This window comes from Podarcis erhardii (assembly GCF_964252035.2).
Source record: "Podarcis erhardii genome assembly, chromosome: 14".
In the NCBI taxonomy this organism is placed as follows: domain Eukaryota; kingdom Metazoa; phylum Chordata; class Lepidosauria; order Squamata; family Lacertidae; genus Podarcis; species Podarcis erhardii.
In genome coordinates, this window is record NC_138503.1 from 34,435,138 (window position 1) to 34,460,344 (window position 25,207).

Genomic DNA, 25,207 nt, shown 5'->3' on the forward strand with positions numbered 1-25,207 from the left:
TGATCTCCACATCCTGGATGAATGTGCAGATTGGACGTGGGTCTCCTTCACAGTCCTAATTTGCCCTAGATTCTACAATGAGGTGATCTAGGGGCTAGCATCTTTTAAACACTTTTTAAAACATCTACTAATCACATTGAGCAGCTAACATGTGCACTCACGTCAAAAATGTGGCTGCAATTACCCAGAGAAAAGGAATGATATTATAAGGATGTGTTGTCATTCTCAGGGAGATTGTATGAATGGGGTGGGGGGTGGGGAGCCAGGAACTATAGTTTGCTAAAGGTTGCTGAGATTTGTTAGGAGACCCCTCTGTTTCCCCCACCCAGAGCTACAATTCCCAGAGTGGTTTAACAATCAATCTCTCTTCCCAGGGAACTCTGGGAATTGCAGCTCCGGGAGGTGACTAGAGGTCTACATCTCTCCCACTGAAATTAAGCGGATTTAAGAAGTGCTGAGTCCCAACTGGATTAGGCCCCATGATTTTGAGGCCTTTAATCTGTGTGAACTCTGGGGCACCTTTGCTCCCATAAAGCACAACAAAACCTAATCGAAATTTCAATCAAGCATACAGCTGAAAGTATCAAAAGCAATTTCAGAAACAATTTTGGAAAAGAGCCAGTAGAATACGTTGGCACACTGTGAACCCTCTAAACGTAAACCGAGCCTGTTTGTGTGCGTGCACCAGTGCCATAATGTAAGGCTCCTCATTGAACTTGTCACCCCTAGAATCTTATGTCACTTTAGCTGCAAAAGTACCCCCTTGTCCACAAGCACCATTGCTTGTTCATCACACATATGGCTGGGCTTTAGAATGGCAGGTGACAGTTTCACAAGAAATAAACTGTGCCTATTGAATCCAGCTCAGAAAACCATTTTGGTGGTTTTCATTTGAAAGCAATCTCCTTCTGCTTACTAATGTTCCTGAACTCTCTTCATATTTTCAACAAAAAAAACCTCCCCCCAAAAAACTGAATTATCTTACCTTACTCCGTTGACTTGAGAGAAAGAGGGGTAGTGAGTTTGAGATACCATCAAATACATTGTTGTTGGGAAGGGCAGATACACATTTTAGAAAAGATTTGTGAGAGGCACTCTGCAGAATAATCATATCCTCTTCTGCTCCCCTGCCCCGCATCGCCCCAAAATAATTGGATGTGGAATTTTTAAAAGCCTAATTGTTTTCAAATATGACTACGTTCTCTACAGCAGGTTTTTCTTCTTTTAGTGCTGCAAAACCCTGGGGGAAAAACTCTCTGGTTGAAGACCAAAGTTATTAGCATTGAAAATAAGGCCACTTTCTCCTCACACAAACACACACAACTTTCTGGGTCCAATCATAGTGTTTGTTATTGGTATTTTAAACCTGGGGGTGGATCTGCACTCATGGGTTTTAACATTAAGGAATGAGTTTTGATAACCATATGGACACATAATGTTCTGATTTGAACGTTCATAGTGTGTTATTAGAACGTGACACCAGAGGGGGCTGCAGAGCAAACAGGAACCAGCCGTAGGGAAACAGTGTTTTGACAGAGAAAACTGAGGTAAGAAGCACTTTATTTTATATGTCCTGTGACATTTTAGAACAATGTATCTAATATTGTTCTAACAACCGTAAACAAGTCAGTGTAGATCTAGCCCTGCAATCTCAGATGAAGGCCAATTTTAGTTAAATTCAGACATTTGCACTCTATCTTCATGTATTATCTTCAGTTACCACAACTGAGCAATTGCTAAACATTTTTTTTTAAAAGGGGGGAGGGAGTGTAGCTCTTCATTTTCTCTAAAGCTGCCTGTAGAGCCTCACATTTATGATCAAGGAGAAAACCAGAGGGATAGGGTACCCTCTCTGGTCCACTCCCAGACTCTGCCTCCCTCTCCCACTGGAAACCAGCCAGTTCATCTCAAATTGAGGCCTTAACCACAGGGCATCGTCTGGTTGACATTCTTTCTGCTCTGAAAACGAGAAAGACTTTCCCCTTTTAACTCCCATACACCCACCCCACCTCAAAGCGTCATTCAACAGCAAGCAGGGATGCAGGGCTTTTTAAATTGCTCAAAATATATTTCTGTTATGGGGACTTGATTGACAAAGTTAGGAAATCATTAAAACAGAAAGTGCTTTCTTCATATCCTTTCTTTACGGTGCCATTCAAAATCTTATTCTTTCTGCTACAAATGTTTCAGATGAGCAATATGAGTTTGAAGCGTGCCAAGGTGGTATCTCATTCAAATCCACTTAATATATTTTAGATGTTCAGCAGCTTCGAATACTACTAAACCCAACAGTTACACAAAGCAAGAAACACCCTGAATCAATGTAAATATTGGAACAACAACATACATACATGTGTGTGTGTGTGTGTGTGTGTGTGTGTGTGAAAATTAAAGTTTAGGTGGTGATGCATGGAAGCTACTTTTAGTGACAACAGTTTTGCTACTTTCAAAGCGCAAATTTCATACTCAAGGATCAGTAAGGGAAATCAAATAATGCTTTAGAAATATTTTTTTCACAGATATTTAAACATATGCCTATTGTAACATACTGGTGCAGTTCATGATTTGTGTTCACTGCATCACTTCCTTGGACAGCAGCTCAGAAACAGAGAGTTGGGGAAGGCCTGCTCTAGTCTCACCATTATTATTTGGGTTCCTTCCAACTCTACAATTATACCAGTCTATGCTTCCCTTCCCACCATCACTCCAGTAGCCAGCATTCAGAATCAGAACTGAAGAGCACCATTTAAATTCTTCAGAATACCTTGTGGTGTTGTTACATCAAGGTTACTTCAGGGCACTGCTGGAAATATTAATGCTTTCACCTTCCACTTATCCATTTGGAGGAATGCTGCTGTTTTCATAATTACCACTAGTGCCCACCAAGTAAGACCCACCGGAGGCCAATTGGTTGAGGATACCTTCAGATGTGGAGCTGGGGCAGCTCAAATGTAGTGATCCGGTGTTTCTAACCAAGGTTAGCAGATAGGAGGAACCCACAGGTGAGCACACTCACTCTTTTTCACTCCTGCGGCACACCCAACCTGTTTCCCTTCACACCATCTCTCCACCTCCCTTTCATTTTCCAGATTTAACCACGGCAGCACTGTACCCCCACCCACCCCACTCAAGGCCTGCTGGAGCTCACAAGCAAAGCCAGAAGCAGGTTTGAAACCAATCATGGTTAACATTATCATCAATGTGTATGCAACATTGCACTATAGTTAGCTCTGAAAATAGAAGAAAGCAGGGCAGTCCACATGTGGAAAGGGTAATAGGAAGAAGGGAAGATATGAGAGACTGCTACTCATCTCCTAACCATGGTAAAAAGATTGTGAGCATTATGTTTGCTTTCAATGCAGTGTCTTTATGTCATAAGCATTTCAAAAGAAGCAGGGTTCAAACACAATGAAAAACCTCTCTCTCTCTCCATAATCACATTGTAGTGTGAAACTTCCCTTTGAATTATATCCAATGCACATAATGATGTCCATATTAGAATTGTCATCTATAGCCAGTAAGCTGTGACAAAAATATATACCAGAGAAAGGACAATATATCAAAAGGAAGGACTTACTTTTCTGTCCTCTGTTTCTACACAAGAGCTGCACTCCACTTTAGTATCCTGAAAAAGTTAAGAAACATCTAGTAAGGGTGGGGGGAGCTCTCTCTGCAAAACAACAATGCCTGAAAACCTAAAAATAAAATTATGGTTTAATCTGAAGTTCAGGGTTCTCCTTTTCTCCACTTTCTCTCTCCCCCACCCCCAAACCACATTAACTTATCATATTAAATATTTTATAGATACAAAAATATCAGACTTTCACATATTCATTTGAAATGACCTCAAGTGAACTTGACTGTAATGAGATGTGCAGGATGCAGTAACCAAGCTTAACCCAACAGAACAAGAAAGGCCAAACCACAGTTTGGTGTTACATCAGAATAATGTCAATGTGTTTCTTGCTCTACCTGATCATGCAAGCATTACCATAATTGCTTGACCTGCTGTGGGCTTTGAACTTATCCCATGTGGATTGGGGAGGGTATGAAGGGAACTTTTGCTCACTTGAACCAAATTAGAAGACCTCACATATTGTTGATTGCCCTGCTTTATCAGGGTCACTGACTGAGCAGAGATTGAACTCACATTAAAACAAACTTGAAAAATAAGTCCCCTGATCAATATGGGGAAGTCTGAGGACTAAGCACACATTATTGTCTCGTTAACCATGCCTGAACCATGCAAGAGGAATGAACATCCCTCAAAAGAAAGGCACATTCAGATATAACATTAAACATTATTTAATGATACATGAAGGACCCTACCCCAGCCTTGTGAGCCTTCCAGCACAGGGTCAAGGAATATATGGGAAGCCTTTGCTTCTATTTTAAGTTTTCACTCATTACATCCAACCCAACATAAAACTGTGGTTTAGCTAAACTATGGTTTAAAGTGGAGTTGGAAAATGTGGCCCTCCATGCCTTAGTATCTGGCCCTCGAGAGTCTGCATAGGCCGTGCCTCCTCCCCAGGCTACAACCTTCACTGGCACTGATCCACAGCCTGCCCTATTTTTATTTTGTGCCTGCTGGGAATAGAATTGGCACAGATGTGTATTTGGACTTTGATCATGGCTCTTGCTTTCATGTATGTAGAAGCCACCCACTTTTTAGGATTGTAGCCTACTTTACCAAGAGTCACACCCTTTCCCCCACTCAAAACTGGCTGTGGGCCCCAGAAAGCTTGCCCACTAAGAAATGTGACCATTGGACTGTGCAGAGCAGGTTCCTCACTCTGACTTAAAGAAACAAATGGTTTACAACCCGGGCTTGTTTCACTAAACCAAGGTTATGTTAAACTATCACCTTTGAGTTCAGAGGCAAAAATAAACCACAGTCAGTTCAAACAAGAAGCAAAAAAATTCAAACCTCCTCCTCAAAGGGGTATTAATTTGTTCAAAACTGGAGGAAGAGGGCTTATGGGGATGCAGAGCTCTATGAGTTAATTAGACCCTGTAAACCAGGGATGGGGAACCTGTGGCCCGGCAGGTGTTATGGGGCTCCATCACCCATGAGCCCCAGCCAGCATCGTCAACTGTCAGGGATGATAGGAGCTGTAGTCAAACACCAGGTTCCCCATCCCTGCCCTAAGCCATGGTCATTACAGACTTAGAAAAGTTTCTGATAGCTCACAAAATGCAGCCATTATCTATGATCTCCTTTGAAACGAAAGTGGTGGGATCCCTTAATGTAAGGGGAAAGGATGGGCAGCACATCAATGAACAGCAATATTCTATTCCCCTCTGCCAACTGTACCACCAAACAAAAAGAAAGCCATCTGCTTTATGAAAAACACCTGCCATCTTTCTAAGCTAATTCAATATGCTCATGTCACAGTTAATTTACTGAACATTCGTTGCTATTCTTCTCCCAAACAACACACAAGGCCAACTTTGCAGGTGCCTGACGGAAAACAACTGCGTTTGTCAACACTATAGGGATGGTCTAAGAGCACATAGCCACCTTTCATAGGGAGGCTTTCACATATTATCTACTATGGGGAGATATGCAAACATTATCTGCACATGGGGAAAGCATGCCTCTCCCCACATGGGGGAAGAGACATGTCCCATACCCCATGATCCACTGGAGAGGGATAAGCCCAAACTTAGACCCTAGTTGCCCACAAGACTAGCAAGACTGCTGCCACTCCAACTTTATTGAGACTCTTGGTTGGGCCTCACACACTTTTCTGCAGGTAACAAATCCCCATCATCCTACAAAATGAGTCTTTTTTCCGTCACTTCTGGCTTAACGTGTTCTATACTGGATTCATCCCCCAAGGCAGCTGTTGTAGACCACAAGAGGTCCACCAATACCAGTTCACTTGGTGGGTTGGTGACAGAGTTTCTCCAGCTTCTGAGCCCCATGGCAACCCAGTGGCCCCTTTCTCCAGGCTATGGGAGTGGCAAGACCCTCCTTAGAAGCACCTAGTTTCACACGCAGTGATGCAATCCAGCAGCAGCTGTTGTGAAGGCAGGGAGCAATGGAGAAATGTTAGAGAACAAAGCTGTGTGTGTGCCACATGTCCTGTCCTAAACTGTCCAAGCTAGCCTCCTGCTCTCAGATGCAGTGAAGTATGCAGCTCTGTTACCAAGGCTGAAATAAAACTCAACTGACATTTGCAGCTGGAATGGGAAGGAAGGTGGCCTCTTATATTTTGCCCCAAGAGGCAAAATGTCTTGGGGTGGGGTCCAGGTGTAAAACCCTGGTCTTACCACCACTACCACCCAAGATAGTTGTGGTTGCTGCAGCCAGTTTACCTGCCTCATGTCTGCTGAGTGCCACCAACTATCTTCACTGTCACTTCCCCAATGCTTTGCAATCTTACCAGGCCAGGCAGGGATGGGAAGTGGGATTAAGGAGAAAACTGCTGAGTGAAGCAGCTGCAGCTGTTATCATCTTAATTGATCTAGGAAGCTCCTGGGCTCCGCTGGGGGTCAGAGGTAATCTTGGGAAGTAGAAGAAGAAGAAGAAGAGTTTGGATTTGATAGCCTGCTTTATCACTACCCTAAGGAGTCTCAAAGCAGCTAACAGTCTCCTTTCCCTTCCTCCCCCACAACAAACACTCTGTGAGGTGAGTGAGGCTGAGAGACTTCAGAGAAGTGTGACTAGCCCAAGGTCACCCAGCAGCTGCATGCGGAGGAGCAGAGATGCAAACCCAATTCCCCAGATTACAAGTCTACCGCTCTTAACCACTACACCACACTGGCTCTCATAAAGACAATGGGTGCTTCTCTTCAGAGAGAAAAAGTTTGGGCTGTTGTTTTCTTTAAAGGGGGGGGGGTGATGACGGTGTCAGCTCTGGTGGGCCTTACAAGGTCTTTCAGACCCACTATTGGCCCCACATCTTTCTGCATGAATGCCAAGGGTTGTTGGCAGTCACTAGTTTTATACAGGCCTCCACATGTTGTTGAGAGCCAGTGCTGTGTAATGGCCAGAGTGTTGAGGCTAAGGCCTGGGAGACCTAGGTTCAAATCCCCACTCAGCCCTAAAGCTCACCGGGTGACCCTGGGCCAGTCACTGCCTCTCAGCCTAATGTACCTTGCAGGACTGCTGTGGGAATTAAATGATGAGGGGAAGAACTGTGCACGCCCCATTGTGGTTCATTGGAAGAAAGAGTGGGTTAAAAATGCAATAAATAAATAAATAACAACAGTTTTGGAACAACAACAACAACAACAACAACAACAACAACAACAACAACAACAGCAACTATACTGCATTTCCCTCTCCCTAAGCATTCTTCATCAGTGAATGATGTGGAGTGGGGCAGAATGCATTTGAACATTATTAAAGAGGAGAGGGGACAATGGTGTCATTTTTCTTTCATCCTGCAAATCATCTCTTCTGCGGTCTGCACTCTGCAGCCTTCCCAGTTGTCCACACTTCAGGCAATGCCTAGTGGGACATATGGGGAGGAGGCTCCCCACCCCATTCAGGAAGTTTAGGCAGTCTGGGGAGCCTGCAGACTGCTGGGTAAATGTTGACTGGAAAGAAAGAACGAACAGCAACGATACAGCAAGCTCAAAATCCTGCAACCAGAAAAATTATAAAGAAATTCTCAAGAATATGGAAGCCTCTTCCAAAAGGGAATGCGGTTGTGTGTGTGTGTGTGTGTGTGTTATTATTGTTGTTGTTTTAAAATACATTTGAGGGCAAATTTCAGCAGAGGACTAGTAGCCACCCTATGAGTCTTAACGTCAGCAGAGCACAGAACATGATGGGTAGGAGAAAGTAATGAGACTATAGTCATGCCCAAGCTGGTTCTCCAATTAGTCTATCTGCTCTTGGAAACACTAGCAGTGGCTGAGAGACCCTCATAATGCCCTCATTATTCTCTTTGGTCTAGGCAAAATTTTGGTAACCTGCAGTTTGTGTAGGCTACAATATCAAGAATGGCCAGCAGATGGAGGCAAACAACCACACAATCAAGCTGGATTTCTTCCTATTTAGGGACCAGGTTGCAAAAAACCAGCTCCCTTTTCAGCAGCAAACAATTGGGCGCATTAGATCAAACATCAAATTGCACAACTTTCTGCAATGACAAAATCTTATCCCTATTCTGATTTTCTCTAATATACATGTGTATATAAAAATAACCAGAAAGTATCATTACAAACATAGCCTGCTAGGAACATCACAGATGAAATAAATGGGAAGATGCATGATTATATGAATGTTTTTGGTGAATTACACCCTAAAGCCTAGAAGCCTTATTCCCTGTCTTTCTGAACACTCATGCATGAAATATGAAAAAAGCTCAATGTTCTTTGTAAAATGTGCACACCAATGACAATTGCTGGAGGTAGTTTACCAAGATATAAAACACCGGATAAAAAGCACCAAGATTGCAATGCTATATCCATGTACCAGGGATTGAGCACCATTGAAGTGAATCAGAATTACGTCTGAGTAAACCTGTGCAAGACTGCCCTGTTAAATGAAAAGGGGAGGGGGGAATAAGAAAAATATTGTAGGCCACTCTTTAACATTACTGTTGCCCGCATGCTTCCTGGAATGACCATTAGCAAATGTTACATTGTTAGGTCCCCCCCCCCGCCCCGGCATTACATGAAGCAAAGGATGGAGAGCAAAGCGTTTTGCAAATACAACTTGTTGTGTGTTCAAAGCACTTCCTCTCCCTGCTGCAAAGGGTGATAGCCCTGCCTTCCTCAGCAGGGAGAACCTTTGGAATAATGGATTGCCCTGGATGTCATGGTGTGATATTTAAGTCCCCTCCCCTGATATATATTGTCATGGGGACAGTAATGTAGTGGTCTAGGGTCATGAGGAGGGGGCTAAAGACCCATTACTGCTTCTGCAGCAGAGACCCTGTCTCCAGTGCCCCAGAGCTGCCCAATCAGCATGAAAATGGTTTTTTTTGTAGCCACTGTATGCTCCAAAGCTATGCACTTGAGAACACTGAAAATACAAGGGACTACATCAGGCACCCCCAAACTCGGCCCTCCAGATGTTTTGGGACTACAACTCCCATCATCCCTAGCTAACAGGACCAGTGGTCAGGGATGATGTGAATTGTAGTCCCAAAACATCTGGAGGGTCGAGTTTGGGGATGACTGGACTACATTTTCAAGAGAATGGTGTGAAAGATCTGTTACATGCAATGGAACTTCACAGAAAACACAACTGAAATCACTACAAAATAAGATATTGGAGCACTCCAAATCATTTGCCCATGAACATGCACAGTAAATAGCAGAACAACTGAAATACAGCACATACGGATCTGTATTAATTGTTGCAGGACACCCCTAATTCTTATTGTTGTACAGTTGTAGGGTGTTGTATAATCTTAGAAGGGTGTGTGGCTGTGACTATCACGAAGGGAAACTGCACCTCTGAATTTGTTGCTACACTACTGCAAGGGGAAGGGCAATAGTTCAGTGAGAGGGCATCTGTTTGGTATGCAGAAGGTTCCCCCCTTCAATTCTCAGCAACCCTTGATTGCAGCCACGGAGAGCCACTGTTAGTCAGTGCAGACAATACTGAGCTAGGTGAACAAGGCTCTGATTTGCTATAAGGCAGCTTCCTGTCTATAGCTATAACTATTTTCTTTCCGATTTGCAGGACATTTTGTGTCGGAAGAGAAAAGCATCTGGGTCTGTTAGACACCTCTCCGCTGCTCCCAAACCTTAGAGGGCACTGTAAACACTGTAAAAATAAATAATACTCAAAATAATTTCATTATTTTTGTTAACATTAAATTGTTAAACTTGGTTAAGAAAATTTCCTTGTTAAAATGCAAACAAATCAGCCTACGGCTTATCTGGGCTTTATTTTAAACCAGGCTTCCTCAACCTCAGCCCTCCAGAAGTTTTTGGCCTATAACTCCCATGATTCCTAGCTAGCAGGACTGGTCAGGGATGATGGGAATTGTAGTCTCAAAACATCTGGAGGATCAAGGTTGAGGAAGCTTGTTTTAAACCAGTTAATCGGATTCAAAATGTACATTTTGAAAATGTCAGTGACTTCGGGTCATCAGAAAGTTACTGTTGATTACCACTGGGAAATAACTATATTCAATTAAAATGGATTAATTTTATCTTTTTTCATTTACATTTTTTATTTTTTATTTTGTTGAAGAGTAACATGGCTCAAAGATGAGCACTCCCTGTTTTGTATACATTTGGGCAATGCCCAACAGGTGCTGCAATTGAAGCAAGCTGTGAGTAGCTGGATGTATTTTATTTTATTTTTATTACTTTTCCTTTACAACGTTTGCATTAACTGGGTTGCATGACAGATAACCCGTCAGTAAGAGAGAGCAGCTGAGGTCAACAAATCCAAACTTTATTGACCCAAGCAAGAATAAGCTATCAGAGTTGCTTCTTATCTTGCAGAACTTCTGCAATACTCCTATTTATTCACAGCTAAAGGGTGCGAGGTCACCTGTCAAACTGAGAGTTGGAGAACTTACCAAGGTATAGCAGGTCAAAAGCACCAAAGGAATTATTTGCAGATGGGAGGGGGAGAAGAGGTAAAACTCAGCAGCAGAAGCAATCAAAAGAGATTTTAAAATATTTCTTTCTCTGTCTCCAGTTGTAATTCATCAGGGATAGTGTGTGTGCACATGTACATATTTAGGTGTGTGTAATTGTTGATTTGTTTAATAAATTATTTCACCATTTTATCTACAGTTAGCCTTGGAGGCTCCTAATTCTTTCCCACTTTAAATGCATGAATGTCAAGATTAACAGCATAGAAGTCATGATGCCCTCCTCTGTCACACACACATCATTGTTCCCATCAACTGTGGATGAGGGGTTGTCTCAGAAATCAAGATAGATTGGGTGCCAGGAATTCCCTTAGTTCATCTGAGAAAGAAATAACATTTCATACATTGGCTGTGCACCTCTCACTCAGTCTTCCAACTCCCATTGCCAGCTGGAGAGGAAAGCCTGGCCACATCACGAGCTGAAGGACTGCAGAGGTGTGCTCTGCTTCCTCTTTTGTTTTTTTAACCTGGTGGATTCTGATGCATCCTCCCTGAAAGCTCTCTTCTTCCACCTCCTCCCATCTGACCACTAGCAACTGCCTCTTACCACCAGCAACTGGGAGGAACCAAGGGGCTGTCACACAGGTGTTCACAGCCCTCTCTCTCTCTTGCAGCCATTAACTACCAAGCTGTGTGGCACCACAAGGGAGCCAAAGCACAGCCCTGTTTACAACCTTAGCTGATGTGCTGCCCCATAGAATTGAATGGGACTTTTGCAGCAGCAGGGTGTATCATGGGCAGGTTGTACTGGACCAAGTGGAAGAAATGCAACCCCAAGTTCAGAGAAATTATTCCAAACTCGTGCTGCAGGGAGAATATTTTCTGGAACAGAATACTTGGAACAGGTTACAAGTGGTCTCAATAAGAGTTTTACTGTGCTGATTCTCTTGCCAGAGAACCAGATTCTCTTTTATTTATAGAATGGGGCACAGTTCCAAACAAACTAGTGCAACAGCTGCACGGCCATAAACTCATACTCTTCTTGGCCTTTAAACCTGTTGACAAATCTGTGCAGTTCACTAACCAGTGCAATTTAAAAATCCCACCACTCCCTGAATTGTCAATACTTCAGGTCAAAGCTGTGCTGTTGGAGAAAATGAAAGTATTTTACAGTGGTGGGTCAAACTTTACCAATTGTCTTAGAGAAGAGCCAATTTCCAACATTATGCCACATCTTATGTGAACATTAAATATAGACAAGGATGTGGGCAATGCATACAGGAGCAGGGTTAATTCTCAATGGCTGTGGTCAACAAGTGGAAGGGAAAGTTTTAAGATGTACCCAATAATGTGCCTAAGTGTATCACTCAGGTGATGAGTGAATGGTTGCCACACATTTCTCCCAGAAATGTTTCAGTGTTCAGTTCAGAGGAATGAGGTTCCAAATCTACCTGCTATCCCTGTCACTGGGTAGACCAGCCCTCACTAGCAGATATCCTGAAAGGAGATGCAAAAATACCTATCATTGCAGATTTGCAAATCTGATTCATTAAACACATTGTCTGTTTTGTCCTTTAGTAGAGTAAATAAAATCCTGAAGTCTCAAACAATGCTTTCCTTAACACTCCCATCAGTGTTAAGGGATTATTGGCTCTGCTGTCCAGCAACGTATGGAAAGCTACAGGTTCCCCATCCCTGAACTACAGCTTCACTGTTCTTCACAATGAACCCTCTCTCCAGGGTCAGGGGTAGCACACCTCTGAATACCTGCTGCTGAGAAGCAAGAAAGGTGGTGTGGTGTGCTCATGTCCCACTTGGGAGCTTCCCATAGGCATCTGGTTGGCCCCTGTAGGAAACAGAATGCTGAACTAGACATGCCCTTTGTCAAGTCTAGCTGGGTTCTTCTTGTGTTTATATCACCTTGCACAACTTTTTGAAAAATATTTATTTATTTATTTATTATAATATTATAATGCAAAAGGACCTTGCTTTTGTCTGGTCCAGCAGGGCTCCTCTTGTCTTTATATTGCCTTGCTCAACCACTTGAACAATACAATTATAATGTGAAAGGATCTTGCAGTGTAAAGGACACACACACACACACACATTCAACACTCCATACATACACATCCCACTGTACTGATGACAATTTGGCTAGTAATATTTAGTGAAGGTCTCCCAATGATGTTGGAAATCATGACCCAGAGTCATCTGTTTAACATAACATGGAAAGAAGCCTCCTGAAGCCTGTAGTGTCTGCTAGTGTGCTGAAGTGCAACTGTGCTTTGAAATTTTCCCCCTTCTCTCACACACTGTGGGCACGGAGTGCTCAGCTACCCTAATGGAAGTGCATTTCTGTTCTTATGCTGGATGGCATAAGGGCACCCTGCACATAGTCTATGAATGTGTCCTTTTCATTTATGGGTTCATCTCCCCTAAGAAAGAGGATTAGCCTTTTAATTGTGTCCCTCTCTTTTTAAGAGAAGCAGTTAACCCTTACGGGCTTTCCCCTTCAATTTTAGTTTATTAATTCATATGTGATTGAAATCAATGATAGAAACTGCCTAGAAGCAATTATTGATAAGGGACAAGATATTACACATCTGAAGGTCAAACCCTTTTTTAATTTTTGAAACGTCAATCATGAATATGCTTTCCTAGTTCTCTGAGAAATCTGGAGGGAAATTATCTTCCTCATCCTGCCCCCCGCCATATAAAGTGGACATCCTTTAAGAAGTTTCCAATCTTGGTTTTAGATAATTAGGTAAGTGCTTGCCTCAATAATTCAGGTATTCCCTGCTTTCATCTTTATGCACTGCGTAGTAGAAATGGAGAGGCAGTTCAGTTTAAGGCAAGCAGGAGGAAACTTTGAGAATGATGACTGAAAGCAAGAACAAGATTGTTATGGATTGATTCAGAATAGGCATTTGGGTCTAGAAGATGCGGAATATTCAGGTCCACTGTTGCATGTTCCAACAATGGCCCAATGCAAGTGTCTATGAGAAGCATCCAAGAGATTATAGTAACTAGGCATTCCAACATCTATTACATTCACTTGTGGGAAGACTCATAACAACCAATCATCACCACTATCGCTGCCCACCCGCTTGCTGTGACTTCAACATTTCTCTTTCTGCTTGAATAAATCAAGAAGTCAGGTAGTGTTGCTGGAGGGTAGGAAGATTAGCAAGTGAGTGAGGGCTCTTAAGGGTTGAATGGAGCTGAGTTTGAGAAACAAAAGTTCAGACCCCTTGATCCTTAACTAGTTGTGGAGGTTTTTTTTTTACTCTTGGGCAACTTTCAAGATTTTTTTTCTGATCCTCAATCTTAAACCAAATGTATTCCATCCCCTAATAATATAAAATTTACAGTACAAATCATCAGACATCATATGATAAGGAAATATGTAAACCAATGTCAATACAAGTAAACCAGGCTTCCTCAACCTCGGCCCTCCAGATGTTTTTGGCCTACAACTCCCATGATCCCTAGCTAGCAGGACGAGTGGTCAGGGATGATGGGAATTGTAGTCTCAAAACATCTGGAGGGCTGAGGTTGAGGAAGCCTGGTCTGGGCTCTAGACCATTTGACAGAGTGTGACGTATAAGATGTTCTTCTAGGTAGAATTAAACTTCTGACCACATCCCAGCAATGTTTGACAATAAAGCTGTTTCAGGTAACCAGACAGTAATTAGAGAAGGGCTCCTAACAGCTGAACAGAAGATGGTTTGGGTGTTGTGTTTTGTTTTGTTTTGTTTTGCAACTTTTCAGGTGCGAGAGAAGCTGAATCTGTGGGAACTGTGTCTTCTACACAACCCATAAACACCCATGACACTGCTCCTCTTTTGAATATGGATATCCCCATACCATCAGTATTCATTCATTTGGGTCAGCTCTGATGGGGAAAAAACTGTTTCTCTAAATAGGAGACTTAGGAAGAAGCCTTATACTGTGTCCATCTAGCTCAGTATTGTTTACACTGACTGACAGTATTTATCCAGGGTTTCAGATAGAGGACATTTCCAGCTTTGCCAGGTATTGCTACTGACTTAAGACCTTCTGCAGCCATAGCAGATGCTCTTACCACTGAGTCATGGCCACATTCCCATACATTAATAAAGGTATCAATAAGTCCTTATGAAATGCTTTCAATGGTGATGTACTACATTTACCAGCCTATATGTTTACCTGCCTGACCCAACACACACACACACACACACACACACACACAGAGAGAGAGAGAGAGAGAGAGAGAGAGAGAGAGAGTCTTTCGAACAATCATCCATTATCTCATATCATACTGATAGCAGACATGTAAAATGGGAAGTTGGGGTGATTTGCTCCAATTTTTGTTTGTTTAAAAATCTTGCTTTCACAAGAGGTTAAGAAAATGAGGGAAATGAATTCAATAAAATATAGAGGGGAAATCACACATCCAACAGATATTACAGGCAAAAGATCGGGGTACTCACAAAACAACTCCTAATTTATTGTTGAAGTCCAGGGAGGGGTCAGCAACAAACATAAACATAATGAAACTTGAAAAGAAAAAGCAGCAACAGCAAGAAATGGGAAAGTAATATGCATTATTTAGTCAAAACAATGAGAAATCCCACATGCCATATGTTAACGCCTTTACCTTCATATTGTAGATGATTGTGCAATACCTACCAGGGCAGCAAATGGCCAGAGGGGGGTGGGGTGGAGTGGAACAGACACACGAAGCAAGCCAAGAAAATACATCCTATTATGCAAGCTCTGGAAACACTTGTTTTGTCACTCTTTTGTTAGTTAAGAAACACTGGTTGGGGACAATATTGTCCTTGCAATAAAAGAAAAGGGAAACTATAGATCTATGGAAACTTAACAGTGAGGAATGCCTTTACTACTCCTACAACAATGTTCTAAATGCCTAGCCAAAATTATCCTCCATCTCTTAATTACACCCATTTAATTCACTGCGTTGTCATCCTAAGTTGCAACATTATCTGCTTCTTCCCCCTTCAGCATTACTTGCAGAGTCATGCAATCAGACGCCATTCATTAAAGTCAGAAGTAGTTAATTAACTCTCACTTTATCTCAACGCTTGGATAAGCAAGAACCCCAAGTCATTTCTGTCTGGGAGACTCCCCCCCAAAAAAAATTTAACAAAGTTAACTTTGTGACTCTGTCTCACACACTCCACTTTTAATCATTGGTGAATTTATTAGGGGAAGGGAACTGACTCACATGAGAGATAGGCTTCATATTTGCAAAACCCAGATATTTTTATTCCTGAACACATTCCTGTGGGATAACCAGACTCATATAACCATCATGTTTAAGTTTAATTAATGCATGAAGGGGTAGAGGTCAACGGATCAAGTGCTGAGTGTTCCAGAGAAAGAAGAGGTAGTCATTGGGAGGTTTGGGGCAGGGTGTTGCCAATACAGTGGTGCCTCGCAAGACAAAATTAATCTGTTCCGTGAGTCTCTTCGTCTTGCGGTTTTTTCGTCTTGCAAAGCACGGCTATTAGCGGCTTAGCGGCTATTAACAGCTTAGTGGCTTAGCGGCTTTAAGAAAAAGGAAACAAACTCGCAAGAACTCGCAAGACGTTTCGTCTTGCGAAGCAAGCCCATAGGGAAATTCGTCTTGCGAAGCACCTCAAAAAACAGAAAACTCTTTCGTCTAGCGAGTTTTTCGTCTTGCGAGGCATTCGTCTTGCGGGGCACCACTGTATGCTGATGACACCCAGCTGTGTTTCTCTGAAACATATCCTAAACTGGTGCCTGGATGCCGCAATGGGTGAGATGGAGGAAAAGGGACTGTTACTGAATTCTGACAAGACAGAGAGTCTACTGGGTTGCATACCGGCTCTTGTAAGCATTGCTACAAGAAACATGGATTAGGTAGTGTTGTATTAAAATAGAAACATAAGAAGAGTCCTGTTGTCCCTCTCATCCAGCATTCTGTTCTCACAGTAGCCAATCTTTGGGAAGGCCACCAGCAGGCTCTGAGTGCAAGAGCACTCTTCCCTCCTGCAGTTTCTATCAACTGGTATCCATTAGTGCTATTTCCTCTGATTGTGGAGGTGGAGCATAGCCATCCTGGCTAGTAGCCATTGGTGGCCTCCTCCATCATGAATTTGTCCTGCCCTCTTTGAAGGACATCCAAGCTGTTGGCCAACACTGCCTCCTGTGGGAGTGGGTTCCATAGTTTAATGCTGTGCTGCATGAAATATTATCTGTCCTGAATCTTCCAACACTCAAGATTCACCGAATGTCCCCGAGTTATGTGAGGGGAATAAAAACTTTTCTCTATCCACTTTCTCCATGTCATGCATAATTTTATAAACTTACCGTATTTTCCGCCCTATAGGACGCACTTTTTCCCCTCCAAAAATGAAGGGGAAATCTGGGTGCGTCCCATGGGGTGAATGCAGGCTTTAGCTGAAGCTTGGAGAGCGAGAGGGGTCGGTGCGCACCGACCCCTCTCGCTCTCCAGGCTTCAGGAAGACATCCGCAGCCTAGGCAACCCTGCGGGAGTTCCCACAGGGCTGTCTAGGCTGTGGATAGTAGCCTGCTTCCCGGAACGCTGGGCGCGCTGAAAGCAGAGCGCCCGGTGCTTCGGGAACACATCCGCAGCCTAGGCAGCCCTGCGGGAGGTCCCACAGGGATGTCTAGGCTGCGGATAGCAGCCTGCTTCCCGGAGCGTCGGGCGCCCTGAAAGCAGAGCGCCCGGCACTTCGGGAACACATCCGCAGCCTAGGCAGCCCTGCGGGAGTTCTCCGCAGGGCTCCCCACGCTGCGGATAGCAGCCTGCCGCCCGGCAGGCGGGGCGCCCTGAAGCAGAGTGCCCTGTGCGCCGGACAGACATCCGCAGCGTGGGGAGCCCTGCAGGAACTCCCCGCAGGGCTCCCCACACTGCGGATAGCAGCCTGCCACCTGGCGGGCGGGGCGCCCTGAAGCAGAGCGCCCTGTGCGCCAGGCAGACATCCGCAGCGTGGGGAGCCCTGCAGGAGTTCCCCGCAGGGCTCCCCACGCTGCGGATAGCAGCCTGCCGCCCGGCGCACGGGGCACCCTGAAGCAGAGCACCCCGCGCGCCGGACAGACATCCGCAGCGTGGGGAGCCCTGCAGGAGTTCCCCGCAGGGCTCCCCACGCTGCGGATAGCAGCCTGCCGCCCGGCAGGCGGGGCGCCCTGAAGCAGAGTGCCCTGTGCGCCGGACAGACATCCGCAGCGTGGGGAGCCCTGCAGGAACTCCCCGCAGGGCTCCCCACACTGCGGATAGCAGCCTGCCACCTGGCGGGCGGGGCGCCCTGAAGCAGAGCGCCCCACGCGCCAGACAGACATCCGCAGCGTGGGGAGCCCTGCAGGAGTTCCCCGCAGGGCTCCCCACGCTGCGGATAGCAGCCTGCCGCCCGGCGCACGGGGCACCCTGAAGCAGAGCACCCCGCGCGCCGGACAGACATCCGCAGCGTGGGGAGCCCTGCAGGAGTTCCCCGCAGGGCTCCCCACGCTGCGGATAGCAGCCTGCCACCCAGCGGGCGGGGCGCCCTGAAGCAGAGCGCCCCGCGCGCCGGACAGACATCCGCAGCGTGGGGAGCCCTGCAGGAGTTCCCTGCAGGGCTCCCCATGCTGTGGATAGCAGCCTGCCGCCTGAGGCAGACATTGGCCAGCCCCACAAGCTCGGGGGACAGCAGGGAGGCGCAGAGCTGTTCCTCGACCTGGTTCGGTTTCCCCGACCTGCTTTTGGGGGGGAAATAAAGGATTTTTCCCCCCTTTATTTCCCCCCCAAAATCTAGGTGCGTCCTATGGGACGGAGCGTCCTATGGGACGAAAAATACGGTATATCTTATCACCTCTTACAGTTGCAATCCCAAGCACTGCAACCTTTCCTTATAGGAGAGTTGCTTCATCCCCTTGATCATTTGGGTTGCCCTCTTCTGGGCAACTCTCTACAACTGTCATTAGGAAATATGCATTTAGGTATCAGTGGCAGCTGAACACCTGGCGGTTTGCATGCCTGTGCATTGTCAATATCTCACAATCAGCAAAATCAGGTGCTGACAATAGTCAATTTCGATTTTCCTCTCCACACTTCTTTCCCCTTGTACGATCAAATTTCTAACTGAAAGCCAAATAAAAGTACACGAATCTGTCATGATGGAGATGCGCTGTTAAATTTCTTAATTAAACCAATGGAAGAAAGACATGCAAAATTACAACACTGCATCTCCTGTAAAGGCAGGAAATGTGATGATGAGATAGTAATTGTAACTGTTCGATGAAAACCAATCATCTGGATTAGAGGTGTAAAAATTCCAAATCTCAACCAGTGGCTATCAGATAATGTAAACTCTACATGGCAGTCAAGATACTTTCTATGTCGCACACCTTCAGCAAGGAGGGCGGCAGTGAGGGTAGGAAGACAGCTGTACAGCCACAATAGCCGACATATCGTTAAATGACCGAATGCAGAACCGTAATTAAATTAACTGATTATCATCTTACTTCTATCCAGAACTCTAATTTAATGCTCCTGCAAATGTAATGAGGTTCACTAGAATGGAGGGAAGAAAAATACTGTGGAAATAACAGAAACAAGATTAAATTAATTGCAAAACACACTGATAAGAAAGCTTGCTCTGACTTATGTGAAACACTGTATTTCTGGAAGCCATAAAAGAAAAGATGCACACTCTGCACCTTAATGACAAATAACACCTCCTAAGATATTTTTTTTTTTTAAAAAAAAAGAATAAAAATAACTGAGAACATAGGTACTATATTGCTGCAAAAAGAAAAGGGGTTACCCCGGTCCAGGCTTGGCTGTGGATAGTCATCAGCTGACCCATTGTTGGCTCATGCCAACAACTATAAAGTCTTTTTAGTTCCAGCTAGCCTTATTTCACTGCCAACTGTGTATCAGGTCTAGTGATGGCAGTGGCAGCAGCAGCAGAAAAGGAGGAGGAGGAAAGTACTGTGTGTTCTCCAAATCCTGAGCCCCTTGGACCAATTGCTGGACCTTAGGAGACCACTTATGCATAACCAATGCCTATTTTTAGAAAAATAGGTGTCGGTACTCATCATGAAGTTATTAGAGTAAGTGCCACACATTTTAACCAAAAAAGAGAGGTACACACACACACACACACACACACACACACACACACACACACACTGCGTACCTTTCTCCTAACCCCCTCCCTTTTCCTGGTCTCACTGAAAGGACAAATTTCAATGTGGAAATCAAGACCTATTGTAATTTGTCTGAGGTGCCCAGGTTAATCTTACACTCAAGGAAGGCAGAGCGAATGCTAGACAGGATGGAATCGGGAGAATACATGCCTCTCCCATAACAATTGTGCTATGATTGTCCGTTCAGAAGGCCTACTGTACACAGTCAGCACCAAGCAGCTGGCATATGTCAACTTTTGAAAGTCATGCTAACAAAGAATGTGTCCTTGAGAGAAGTGGAGGGGAGGCGCATCTTGCTCTGCCATATCTCCTTGGCTGCCTGAGCAATTTTCCACCTAAATACTGTAGCACTCCCTAGTAACTCATTGGTCATGGATTTTATTCTGCAACAGCCCCATGTAGAAACCTTATCTCCTCATTTTCATTCTGTGCACTTTCCCCTATTATGTGTTCAATATTTCACTGGAGTCTCATATTCCCATCTCGCTGCTATAGTCTACTAGCCTGGAACATAGTTCAGTCTTTATCTCAAATGTAATGGAAAAGTAAAATAACAAAAGGAGAGAGTTAATGTCTGCAGCCATTTTTGTTGGGCTTTTGCCTACACGTGTTCTTCTCTGCTACGGCGGCGGCACAATAGAATACCATGTTCCTAGATAATTAATGTCCATTTAGAATCAGGCTCCTGGCTGCTAAGGAGACTTTAAGAATAATGAAATCAATGTGGTCTTAAATACAAGGGGAAGTACTGCTAACCACTATGGATCGTTTCCCAGAGAGAATGCTCAGGACCTCTGTGGACCATGTTGGATAGACGGATGAAACTGGCTTCTCATATTTACTTGAGAGAGCCAGTGTGGTGTAGTGGTTAAGAGCAGTGGGCTCATAATCTGGTGAACTGGGTTCGCTTCCCCACTCCTCCACATGCAGCTGGGTGACCTTGGGCTAGTCACACTTCTTTGAAGTCTCTCAGCCCCACTCACCTCACAGAGTGTTTGTTGTGGGGGAGGAAGGGAAAGGAGAATGTTAGCTGCTTTGAGACTCCTTAGGGTAGTGATAAAGTGGGATATCAAATCCAAACAAGAACAACTAGTGGCAGCCCAGCCAGAGAAAGAGCAGAGAATAGTCAGAAGTGTGTTGAAAACACAGGATAGGAAGAAGGAATTTGTCCCCACACTTCCCCAATAAGAATTAGATTTTGCCTTTGTTCAAGCTTCCCAGAACCAAGAGAGAGGTTATTATGATGCTCAGTTGCTAAAGCCCAGAAAAAGCTGGGTTCAAAACCCAGCTCACTCAGGAGTGCTTTACTACCTTTTAGCCTAGTCTTGTTTGTGAGGTAAGAATACGCCAAGCCTGCATGAGCCACAATGACTTCTTTGTACAGGGGTGGTGAACCTTGGGCCCAGAGACTGGATGTGATCCTTCAGGGCTCAGGACACTCCCCAGCCCACATCCCCTCGTCCCTGTCACACCCATCACTGGCTCACTGCTTGGGCACCAGCTTGGCTGGCTGGATTGTAATCTGGACTCATTGGGGGATGGAGAGATATGTGTGTTTGGAAACATCTCACTTCTGTGGGGCTGGAATTTAGCTCAGTCTACAGAGGTCAGAGTCACAACCATGGATCTGCTTACATTTGCTTCTGTGTCCCCCTAATCAGCATGTGGCCCCCAGAAGATTGCACATGATGGAGTGTGGTCCTCAGGCTGAAAAACTGTGGCCCTTAGGCTGAAGTAAGGTTTCCAACTCTTGTGCTAGGATGAAGAGCAGGATATACATGTGAATGTGTAAACAAACAAACAAAATTAAAGCTACATAAATATTCTTTTGCAAAACTTACATCACACCTTTAAAAGCAATGCAGTAGGAATGCCAGCAAGTTGTTAGTATTTATTTTTATGAACACAGCAAATAAGTGAATAAATTGCTCTTAACAGCAAGCGGCAGATGGACACGCTTGGAAACCAAATACTGATATATTGCTATGAAATGAGAAGAGGGAAATTTCCTCAAAAAATGAATAAAACATGGTAATACACAAGAAAACATGGGCATAATTGGAAACGTTTTTATTTCTACAGCTAGACGGCTCTAACTTGCCTTTTCCTTTATAATGTCAAATCCCCCAGCCCCAGTTGCATGTAATTCATCAGCACCTCTCATTAAAATCTCATTTCTCCACAACTCCCACAGTGAGATCTATGCAATGAATATATTTAAAATCACATGCTACTAATATGTATCCATAACACAGTCCTAGCTGGGCGCTGGTGGATTATGCTTATGAGTTTGTCTCAGTTTCTCCTCCCCCCCATCCCCACCCCAATATTAAATTCTCTCCATTCCTCCATTCTGTGAAAAATGTCTGCATGGAAATTTGTTCAACTAATACACACATTTGTGCAAGCAGTTCCCCACCACCTAAAGTAAACATAGAGTTAGGGTGAGTGTTGGAGATGCAAATCACATTCTAGCTGGATGTTTGATTGTGGTTGGAGTGGAGAGGGGGTGTCCACTGATATTCATGGATCAACTTAGGAGGAAGGAGTGCCTGTCTGACAGGTTGTGGAGTGAGCATACATACATTTGGCCACACCCATCAATGGAAGGCATCCTCCCTATTAGGTTGCCCCTTGGGCCCCTAAAACACATGGCATGGAGAAAGTGAGTAGATAAAATACTTTCTTCACTCTCATAATATTCTAGTAACACAGCTTTAAATAAAGGTTGGACAAATTTATGAAACATAGGCCAAAATCAAGAACCATTAGCCATGGAGGTAAACAGAGTCTCCCTGATTCAGAGCTGGTATCACTCAAAGAGTTAAAGGCCAAAAAAGGTATGACTATTGGTTTGGTAAGCTGGAAAATCTCTCAGTGGCATCTGACTGGCCACAGATGGAAACATATTAGTCTAAATAGACCTAGTCTAAGCCCATGTCAAAACATGGTGAATCTGTGTGGTTCCTCTATTGGGTGAACCCCTGAACTACAAGTGGAAGATCTTTTGTGAAGTATCAAGCCTTGGATTGGTTCCACCCACCCAAGCTGGTCATTTGATCCTCCTGAACAGGAAGGAGTATAAGAGCCTAGCTTGATGACAAAGTCTTTCTAGATCCGCCTCCCTCCCCCAGTTTTACTTTTAGACCTGACTTGCAGTGCAGGCTTTGAACAATGGCTTACTTCTTGACAATTCCCCCATATTCCATTGTGATTCTGAACCATCTTTGGTCCTAACTGCTGACTTGTGCCAAAGATACTGCTTCCCAGTTTAAATCATGACACTGCATAAGATCTTGTATTTGTGTCTTAAACGCAGTGCTTTTTTTCAAGGGGTACTTCTTAGTTTTGTTGTTTAAAACTGTGGTATTTACTGTAACAACTTCAAGGTGAGTACTGGCACCTGTTTTTTCTAGAAAAAAAGCACTGCTTAAACACTTAATGCAAAACAATTTTGCAGTCAACAGTTACATGCACCTACATACTTGGTTTTCAATTTAGGTGAGAAGTTCAGTAAAGTTGAGGCCTTTAAAAAAGAATGCACTCCCCCTTTTCCTAGGCTTAGTTGCTGGCCTCCACAAAGTACTACTGCTGTTTTCATCAATAATCTTTTGTTTTGTTCTCTTGTCATCTAAGCATAATGGAACATATTTTTTTTTATATTCCTCCCCTCCAAATATTACTACTAATGTGATCCAAGATTTACATTTGCATTATTATTTGAAATAGTCCTGTTTGCATATTTTGAGCAAACACGAAAATTGCAAAAACCCAGCAGGTACACCTGAGCTTATAAATACACAGAAAATAGTGTGTGTGTTTTTGGACAGTCACCCTCCTCCTGCTCAAATAAGCAGAAATGATTGTTCTCCCTGAAATGTGTTCATATTTGAGAAATTATTTAAATCACAGGTTCTTAAACTTTAACAAATTTAGCCTCTTTATATCAGAGTATGTCGACGGGGATGAGGGAACATTTTCCAGCCAAAATAATAGAAATGTAATGAATAGACTTTAAACATGCAGACATATGCTTTCTTCAAATTTACGTTTTTTCACATATATTGTAAAAAATAAAAATAAAAAGTACACTGCCTACATAAATTTGCCTGTAGAAAATGAATTAATTGGACTTTAAAAACATGTACTTAGCTGAATTATGGATTGCATTCATAGCCACAATATGTTTGTAGTTTATTTCAGGAATCATAAGGAGTGGAGACAAACTCCCAGGATTGCAACAACATGGAGAGCCTTCTGGAAACCAACAAATACTCTACAGAAGACATACTGGAAATATTTCTCAGACCCTTATCCTATCAGTTACAGATAGGTAGCCGTGTTGGTCTGCCATAGTCAAAACAAAACAAATTCCTTCCAGTAGCACCTTAAAGACCAACTAAGTCAGTTCTTGGTATGAGCTTTCGTGTGCATGCACACTTCTTCAGATACTTCATGTATCTGAAGAAGTGTGCATGCACACGAAAGCTCATACCAAGAACTGACTTAGTTGGTCTTTAAGGTGCTACTGGAAGGAATTTGTTTTCCTTATCCTATCAGTTCACATTCAATGAACAGTGGCCAAAGAAATATGAACAAGAAGTTCTAAGTTTGTATTAATTGATATTGCAATTAATGTGGCATACAGCACATGGTCAAATCAGTGCCACCATCTGTGTGGATAGTCCCCAAGTGGAAATAGGGCACACTGGCCATGTTCAGCCATACAGTTCAGTTACTTCCAAGCCAAATATATGAACAGCAGTCCCACTTGGTCCACTAAATCAAGAGTTTATCAGAAGCTATATTACTAGTAGCCCTTTTGAGGTTGCAATTCACTTCTGGCTTAAAACTGTAAACACTGCACAGATACATGTGGCGAATGAAAGATAATGTGGGATGAGGCTTCCATGCTGATTCTGTAGGGGCACCCACAGAAGTCACAGAATCTTCAAGTGCCACATTGCTATATGTATTCAGTTTCTGAGAAACACAGTAGCATAAGAAAGGGCAAGCTTTCTGAGTCTCGGTGATTAGCCAAAGTTTGGAACAAATTTCCTGACCTATCTAAGATCAGCAAGTTTAGAATAGGTGTAACCCAGAGCCATTGATGGGAGTTTGGGTCTAGTTTGAAATTCCTGTAGAAGCTCTGGAGCCAACTGATGCTTTGCAGGTAAAATTGTTTTGGAATGTTCAAATTTCATAGATTTGTCTTTAAAAGCAAAATTTATGCTTCTTCTGTGATGGGGAGGGAGGGTCATCTTTGGTACCCACACTAAGGTCCCAGTGAACATCCATCCCTTCCAGTAATTGTAGCTTTTACCAATTGTAGCTGTTACTAAACATACATTTCCCATTGATGAGGAAATAATAGATGTGGAGGTTGTGTGTGAAAGGGGGGAAGACTATGGCATGAGGTGAAAAGGTCAATCTCTTTTCCCATCATGGTTCTGATCCAAATGAGCCTCACGGCAGCTAATTAACAACAGAACCAGATATGCAAAATG

General features: G+C 43.7%; 2 protein-coding genes across 31 annotated transcripts in view; both read right to left on the reverse strand.

Moving 5' to 3' along the window:
* Nucleotides 1-25,207, reverse strand: part of RBFOX1 (RNA binding fox-1 homolog 1) — a 1,493,407-nt gene that overhangs the window by 732,531 nt on the left and 735,669 nt on the right. For 21 of the 30 annotated variants that reach the window (XM_081840292.1, XM_081840267.1, XM_081840271.1 and 18 more), the window contains one exon: nt 3,578-3,625. The exons of the other annotated variants lie outside the window; for them this stretch is intronic. In XM_081840292.1, the coding sequence (XP_081696418.1) occupies nt 3,578-3,625 (48 nt within the window). Of the gene's footprint in view, nt 1-3,577; nt 3,626-25,207 lie in introns of those variants that run through there. 30 annotated transcript variants of the gene reach the window in all.
* The window catches only part of LOC309329678 (uncharacterized protein), a gene marked incomplete at its 3' end in the record, with an annotated part of 831,621 nt that overhangs the window by 147,483 nt on the left and 658,931 nt on the right, over nt 1-25,207 (reverse strand). The gene's annotated exons all lie outside the window — the stretch shown is intronic.